We start from the raw sequence: 8639 nt of genomic DNA, 5'->3' as shown, positions 1-8639 counted from the left end.
AATTGGGGAAGAGAGCCACAAGACTTACAAAAATTCTGTTTGGTTCCAGAAGACCACCTAATGTATGTCCCTCTATAAATTTTAATTGCCATTTCCATAAGCTTAGAATGTTAGGTTATAAAGGGACTTAAGTTGGGGAAGGTACTATTACACCCACTTAGAGAAAAAGAGACTGAAAGAGTCTATTCCATAAATACATTCATGTCTATAGTATTTAAATATTTTGATAAATCCCAATAAAGAAGTCAGAGGTTTTTTGAGCCATCTCGTAAAGCTATCTTCCTGGTACATAAATAAATCACATGTTAGACATTCTGAGGGAAAAACATCTTCATATATAGATTTTAAATACTCAGTTTTCATTTTCTTAAAAGAATAAATGTTCAACTTTGATTTTCACCCTATACTTCTGTGTTTTTCCTCTTGAGTGAAGGTGTAGAACTTTTAAGTTATGATCATCAGAAACCTCATTCTTGTGGTAATCAAGATCAAGGTGAATATAAGATCAATAAATCCCCAAATTGTATTTTTGGCTAAAAATTTTAAGCTTCTCTAAGAGATGTCATAGTTGGGCAGTAAGATAAAGTTAAAACTTTAGAAGTCATCAAAACCTATAACACAGGAAATCAGACTCTAATTGAGAACAAAGTCTTTCAAGTTGACCAAACACAGAGTGTGTGGATCAAACTGAAGTCATGCATAGTGATTTGGGGTAAATAATCCTGACTTTGAACACTTATCTGAGTTTTCCCCCATCACTAATATGTCGTACTCCTCCATTTGGAATACCAAGAAGTGAGTTTCACTACTGTGTTAGAGTCTGTAATATAGTGTCCAGCTTCAAGTGAGATCTTCTGCAACCTTCGTATTCCACGTGTTCTAGGAGAGATGCTGATGGATCATCTGTGGAAATAGTATACCATGAGTAACCCAAGTATAGGAAGCAATCTGGGTAAAGATGAACTTGACAGTCATATACAATTTAAGTTATATACCTTTTGGATGAGTGATTTCAGTCTTTCTAGGAATTCTTTGGGTGGTTTTTTCTCATAAGAATCACATGAAGGGCATGTCTAGAAATCAATGAAAGAATAATCTTCTTTAAAGCTTTTATCCTATTTAATAAAATGTTTATTCAAAGCTTGTTTTTCCAGTTAGAGATATAAATCATGTTCACTGAAAAACTTTGAGAAGTACATAAAATTGTTCAAAAAATAACAATGAGAAAAATAGCTTGTAATCCCATCCTCAGATATAACCACTGCAATGTTCTGATATATGTCCTCCCAGTAATTTTTTCTTTTCACTTATGTTATTTACACTGGTTATTAATTTGATTTCTTACACTTAACATATCACAAGCACTTTCTGTGTGTTACATATTCTTCAAAAATACGACCCATAATGGTTGCCTTGCATTCCTACGTAGGAGTGAAGTATTACTGTTTTTGGACACATAGATTTCTTCTAACTTTTCACTATTGTATACAATGCTGCAGTGAACGTCTCTGAATAATTTTTCACATACATCTTTATTTTATTTGATAAATTACTAGAAGTAGAATTGCTAAATTAAATTAAAAAGATAAAAAATTTTAAGGCTTTTGATGCACATGGTAAAACTTTTACCTCTATTTACAGAGAACATTCTTACCATTACTGGGTATCATTAAAATTTTTAATTGGAAAAAAATAGAATTTCCTGTCTTAACTTGCATTTATTTGACTACGGGGAGATTAAACAATTTTTAATATGTGTATTCCTCAGTTACATGTCTTTAAAAAATATTATTGGTTTGTGTTCTTTATCCTTATTCCTGTTGAGAGACCAAACACCAGGCCATTGCTTGCTGCTTAGCATCTCTAATGCTGGTTTGATGTGGTGAGAGATAGTTGACTGAAAAGTAAAAGACAGAAGTTCTAATTCTCACTCTGGCACTTACTAATGGGGCTTGGAACAAGTCACTTAACGTCTTTGGTCTCGTTTTCCTATCTATCAAATGAAGGTGTTTAACCAGATAGTTCTAAGTTCAGTGCGATACTACCATTTCATGTGTCTTTGATACTAGATTTCATGCTCAGCCCCCTTCTTCCTGAGGAAAGTTTTACAGGAATACATTTCACATTGCAACCTGGCCAAGCAATCAAAGTAAGTAAAAATTTTGATATTGTCTTAAGATCTCATTTGAACCGCATGTGAAATTCCTTGGAGGAGAGAGAACTGATTTTTTAAAGTTTGAGTAATTTATCTTATAGGTTTATTAACTGGTTTTGTTTAATGCTTTAATTACTCATGAGATTATCAGCTTTGCTCATGAGTTGGCATAAGAGGAAATATACAACAGGGTCTCAGGGCCCCAAAAAGCTAGGGACAATTGAAATTCCCCAGCCAAATAATGGCGTCTACCCATTGAAATGAAGTACTGACTCCAAAATTGTACAGGATGGTAATATTCTTTAAGAGAGGAAGGCAAAGTCTGAGATTTATCCTGGTGTCTTGTAGGCTGTCTCTTTTCTTGTAGGAAAACTAGGATCTAGCTCCTGTTAATAAGAATACAAGTTATATGCAATCGTATAATGAGAGGAAAATATTTTTTAATCCCTAAGTCACAATTGGATTCTCTGCCTAATGACTTCCTTACCTTGGAAAGCTATATTAATTTATTCTGTGTACCAGAGACTGTCAGCAAATTCTAATTGGGTTTCTAGGCACTTTCAAGTCTGTAGCACTGAAAAGAGGTGACTTTGCTTCTTGAAACACACTGTATATGATAAGGTGTAACATGTAACTGGAAGGAAGGCACCGAAGGCTCTGGCTATATGGGCGTGCAAGCGTGCCTGTATATAATATAATAAATATAGTTAGTAAGTACAAATAAGAAAGATGACAGATGATAATCTTACTAGTCCATGTTTCTGTGTTCTCCTTGCATTTGTGGCAGGTAGTTTCCTCTTCAGCTGCTTAGTTAATACATTGATTATCTTTTCCTTATCTCCCGCATTTGCTGACTTTAGTTGGATCTTCTGGAAACACGAAAAAGCTGACCACTCACAGTGTCTCTGAAAGAGAAATAATTCGTGTACGTGTTAATGAAAGTTATTCAAAAAGTGAAAATGACCTTCCCAATCCTCCTTTTCTACTCCTGCTACAATGTCTTGGATCCCATTCATTTCAGCAGACAAATGAGGAATGATTTCATGTTCCTTCTTACTTTGGGGGCTGAAGAGAATGAGCTCCCTGCCATGTAAAATTTCCCTGTATTAGGGAAGAGAGGACATCTCCCTGTCTCACAGACAAGAGGAGGGAGCCTCGCTTTGCCACAGTTGTTTATTCCTAATGTCATTGTGAGGTCTGGGTGTTGGGAAGGACTTTGGTGTTTCATAAGGGAGAGTTAGTTTGGTTTTAGGACACACTTTATGAACTATGAGGCTGTAAGAGTTACATTATGATTGTTGGCAGCTGTAGTCTGATTAAAATTTTTTTTCATTTGTTTTTTGTTTCTCTCTGCATTGGACATGAGAGTATCTAACAGTGACATACGTGGCTTGAGCATGCATGTCCTCATCCTGTACAACACCTGGCATAGTGTCTTGTTGCTCATGAGTGCTCAACAAATATCTGTGAAGTCAGCAGATAAGTGAGTTAAAGCACCTCCTTTGGGGATAGGAAGTGGTTACCTACCTCAGATGGCATATTCCAAATGTAAGATTCAGTACACCTGCTGTATCCCATGCTTGACTTTTCTAAAATCCTATCCATACTCTCTGGTCAGTTAGGGTGGGATTCTGCCTGAATCAAGCAGTTGAGGAACAAAATTCGAGACTTGCCCCACTAATGAGAGGGAAGACTGCCCCTCAGAAAGTAGGAGTAACGTCTCAGAGCATGGAGAGGTGGACAGAACAAGAATCCAAAATTTGACTCTTGGTTTAGTTGAATTACTAGGTTGTTTTGGAGTTTTTTTTTGTTTGTTTTTTTTTTTTTTGGAATTATAACATCATGTTTATGGAGAAAATCTTCAGCTAATATTTTGGGGATAAAAGAGGAAACTTCCTTCTCTTGTTCTCGCCACTTGAGTATATTCTCTGCCAGTTCTTCTGTCTCAGTCACCAAAATACCCATCTTTTCTAAAGCCATGCTCATTTTCTTTAGATTTGCATCTAAATGAGAGATATTTCTAGTGACTAAGTGAATAAGTACAAGTCTTAGAAATTGAACTGCAAATGATATGGAATATATTGGAAAAACAAAATTTATACTAACTTATTGAAAACATTTTAATGCTGATCTAAGAATTTGTTACTTTCTTCTTTCAGCAACTGTGTGTATATGATGCAATTTCCCCTTGCAAAGTTGCTATGTCTTCATTTCACTAATATGTTTGGAAGCCACTGCTGTATAACCAGAAGCCTCAGTTTCCCTCAGTTCCTACCAGTGCCATCCCATATATAAGAATATTACCTGAGTCTTCTCATGGACAATCAGCTGAAAATAGCATCTGGCCTGCTTTGCATTTTCCAACCTATATGGTTACCCAATATGAATGTCGATTAATAACACGCATCTTTAAGGCACAACCCCGTCAGATTTGCTTTGCATACGTAGCCACAAGCCGAGAACCAGCTTATCTGGTTTCCTTATATCAGAGCAGCTTGCCTCTCATAAGGGCGAGATAGTGTCCTTTACATATGTTTGCCAAAATGCTTATTTAATAGAAACTATTTATAAATGTTAATTATAGCACTTTTTTTTTTCCTTGAAAACCACATGTTCATGTTTGTTGAAGTTTTTTCTTTTCTCTTCTTTTTGACCACAACCGGCTTAACTTACTGGAAAAAAATAATATTCATATTTAAAGAGGTATATTTTCCAGCTGAAACTGAAAACACTAACTGCTTCATCCGTGATGATCTGAGAAACCAGCATTTCTCACAGAGGCCCATTTTGCTGAGTTAACATTTACACATGTATGTTGAAAGAAAATTAGGTTCCAAAGAAGTATAGGGGCCTACCAAATGAACTCCCTTGAGACAGTATTGCCAAGAGTGGCCAAGACAAGTGAACCAAGATTTTGCACCTGAGAAAGCCTTTTCAAAAGCCTCTGGTATCTGGACACAGATGCCCATACTGATAGGCATCCCTCTTCTGCTCTTCCTTGTTCACCTGTCCACAGACAATAGATTTTTGCTTTGTGCTTTCTGCAAGCAGGAGAGCTGTTCCTGTCATTCTGTGGTCCAGGACAAACAACTGCTAGATTTGGCTTCAGGTGCACATCAAAGGCAGCCTCAGAGAAGAAAAGAAGTGGAGGAGCTGTTCTGCTAACTGCCTAAAGACTGCGTTGAGACGGGGAGTGGAGAGATTAACCTCGATTCAGGCAGCTGCTGGTGCCCTGTCACTCAGGATGACCCCAAGTTCCTGTGCAGCACCACCACCTGGGAGCAGAACCATTGCTTTCCTTTGCTGTGCCTTGCAGACTCAGAGGACAAGGCTTTGTTTCCCTCATCCATCCACACCTGGAACGTGAGGAGTTAGCTGTCCTACATTAGTTTTGCAAAATAGAGGGCACAGTAAGAAAATCAAAAGCAAGCTTAACAAACCACTCTCCTTTTTAACCAGAGAGCAGTCAAGCACTGCTTTTGCAGAGAGGTGCACTTGGCTTTGTTGATTTGCAATTGAATATTTGAAAATATTTGCCTCCTTACAACTTATTTTTGACCTACTTACTTTTTTTTTTCCTGGCTAAGAAAGCCTGGCCATTCATACTAGGAAGTCTTGCTAACTGGATAAAATTACCTTTGTCCCACATACAAACTAGGTTTTCATCAGGATGTCTCCACAGTGGCACTATTGACATTTTGAGCTGGATAATCCTTTGTTGTCAGGGCTGTCCTGTGCATTCTAGAATGTTTAGTAGCATCCCTGGCCTTTGCCTACTAGACACTAATAGAAACCACCCCCACACGATTGTGGCAACCAGAAATTTTTCCAGACAGTGCCATATGTTCTCATGGGACAAAATCACCACCTGATGAGGACCACTGGTTATATGATTAGAAAGAGGAAGGAAGATGCCTGGTGAGGCCAATTGGCAATCTTACATGATCACCATATATCAATATTTATATGCAACAGTTAAATGAATTTATTTTCGTTAAATTTTTTAATCTTTTAAAAATCTCTGATAGACTGCTGTGATGCTAGCCCTGAAAAACTTGATAAAACTCTACTGTGGCCTTGAACTATTTTCTTTTTCCTGAGTTTCCTGCTAGCCTAGCTTAAAGATCTTAGTTATACCATTACTCACTTTATCAAAGCCAGCATGCATGATCAGATTATCAGATAGGTAAAGTATCACTGAGACAAAATCTTGTCATTATGATGTCAGGTAAAAAACATCTCTCTTTAACAAAGCATGTAAAAGAAGTACCCACTGAATCAACTCAGGTTAGGAAATGGGATATGTTTCTTATTTTGGAAGTTCTAGACAGCAGCTAAAAACCTCCCGAAAGAACTCTAACCACAGCAGTTAAACAAAGGGCATGAGATGCTGAAAATATATATGTTTTGATTATTAGAACAGTAAGAAATTGTTTTACTTATTGGAAAAGTCTTTCCAATGAGCTGAATGTGCTACTTTCATTTTAGATGCTGCTTATTAGAAAAGGACCGAGTAAATGAGAGTGGTTAGGTTCAGAGCTAGAGAGTGAATTTTAGAGAAAAGCAATAGTTGTGACTCATTCACTTTCTAAACTTTTACATATAGTCATTTACGATAATTGTTTTCTTTGCAATGTATCTTCATAAGTCTCCCCTTTGTAGTGTCCTAATTACTGGTAGCACTTATATAGTTATTCTAATTTATGCAGTTAAAGGTCTGTGGCAATGAAAACATTTCCCCCAGTTGCGTTTATATCCTCGGGGTACCAAACCTGAAGACTAGATCGAAGTTACCAAGGAAAAGATCAGCACACAGCACTCTTGAACTGTATGCTAGGCCTCTTCTTCCTGGGAACTAACGGATTTAAATGCCTTAAAGAACTGAATGAGTTGTTGAAAATGATCCTTTCAAAAGATCTCACGGAAGGCCAAAGACAAGACTCGTTGAGACCAAGGTATATGGGAATTATATTCTAAAGGACGGCCTTGATTTCCATACTGCCATTCTTCCATGCTGTTCCTGTAATCTTTTTTTCTTTCTTCCTTCCTTCCTTCCTTTCTTCCTTCCTTCCTTTCTTTTCTTTCTTTCTTTCCTTCCTTCCTTCCTTCTCCCTTTCTTTCTTCCTTTCTAGTTATTAAAGGGGAATCCTGCTTCTTATGGTATGTGTCTATATTTCTTAAATAGGGTTACAAAGAGGCTCAAGAACTTTCATGCACAAGGACTCTTAAAATGTGATTAGTTTGGTTATTGTTCAGAAAATGATCATAGTGTAGATTTATTTTCTAGTTTTGTTTTTCTGTCTCAACAATACTACTTGGGAATACTCAGAGATATTTGAAGATAAAAATATATCTTATAAGGTATGTAGTGTTTTATTGGTTGGCTTGCTGGTAAATCAATGAATATTTAAGCAAAATAGAAATAACTATTTTACCAATTATTAAACCCTCCAATTCATTGAAATTAAGTATATTCCTAAATAATCACGTTAATGCCTTTCTTAATTGGACTTAAAAAAACTTACATCAAATATATTTTCACAAATAAATTCAGCTGGTCTTACCTTTACGTCTTCTGGAGCTGGCAGAAATTCAGGGTCCTAGAGCAAAACAAAATTAGTTCTGAGTTATTTTTATAAGTCAAAAAGCTCCTTTCATATTAATTGAAGAATATGGTTTAAATTTTGTTGTGACAAGTATGGCCTTACCAAGTCATTCACATAATGCTTCAGCTGGTCAACAATATCTATAAGTTGACGCAATCTAATCAAGAGGCGATCTTGCCCTTGGGAGTTTGATTTGTGGGCCACTGTCCCTGAGAAGATGACCATCAGGCAGATGACTATTCTCTCCATGTTGCCAGGACTGGATCTCATAAGTGCCAGTAGATCAAGACCTTGGTCTCTGTTTTCACTTCAGTCAGTGAACAGGTTGTCAGTAAAGCTACCTATTTATTCATCCTTCAGGGAGAGGTAAAGCCCTCCCATTGCAGCCTGGAAATCTTTGTAAAATGGATGAATGTGAGTAACTCTTTTTTCTTTTCCACTGGCTAGGTATACGTGTGCATGTGCTAATGCGTGGGGGCAGGGATTGATGGAGTCAACGAAATGTGCCCCATCTGCATCTTAGACAGGAAAAAGAGACAAATGGGTGAATTCCAATGTTCAGCCTGAATCAAGAAGTGTGCACAGTAAACAGTAGGTACTACAAGACTTCAAAGAAGTAAACAAAACACTTTGATCTCTCTATCTCTGCCTCCTTTAGCATCTTACCTGTTCCTTCTGACAGTCATAAGGGCACTTCAGTAATGAGTAAAGTGGCAACATGTGCTTTTTTGCAGGACTTTTTCTTATGGTAATAACTGTGCCTTTTGACTGAAATCATCCAGTATTCCATCATAAATGTAGGAGGAGAGCTACCTTTTAGGAAATTTTAAATAGCAGGGGTATTTTCCAAATTAGCAAGAATAGTTTAGGTTCTTAAT

At 36.9% G+C, this 8639-nt stretch overlaps 1 protein-coding gene across 1 annotated transcript; it reads right to left on the bottom strand.

Moving 5' to 3' along the window:
- Nucleotides 1-971: 971 nt before the first annotated feature.
- Nucleotides 972-8097, bottom strand: IL21 (interleukin 21). The gene is made up of 4 exons (XM_010952579.3): nt 7864-8097; nt 7720-7755; nt 2905-3060; nt 972-1073 (listed from the first exon to the last, which is right to left on the bottom strand). Exons 1-4 carry the CDS (start codon nt 8029-8031, stop codon nt 972-974), a joined length of 462 nt encoding a protein of 153 aa, XP_010950881.2. The 5' UTR covers nt 8032-8097.
- Between the last annotated feature and the right edge of the window lie 542 nt (nt 8098-8639).

Source organism: Camelus bactrianus, chromosome 2, assembly GCF_048773025.1.
Source record: "Camelus bactrianus isolate YW-2024 breed Bactrian camel chromosome 2, ASM4877302v1, whole genome shotgun sequence".
NCBI classification, from domain to species: domain Eukaryota; kingdom Metazoa; phylum Chordata; class Mammalia; order Artiodactyla; family Camelidae; genus Camelus; species Camelus bactrianus.
The sequence above is the reverse complement of the archived record's forward strand: the minus strand, read 5'-3'. Positions and strand labels throughout refer to the sequence as shown.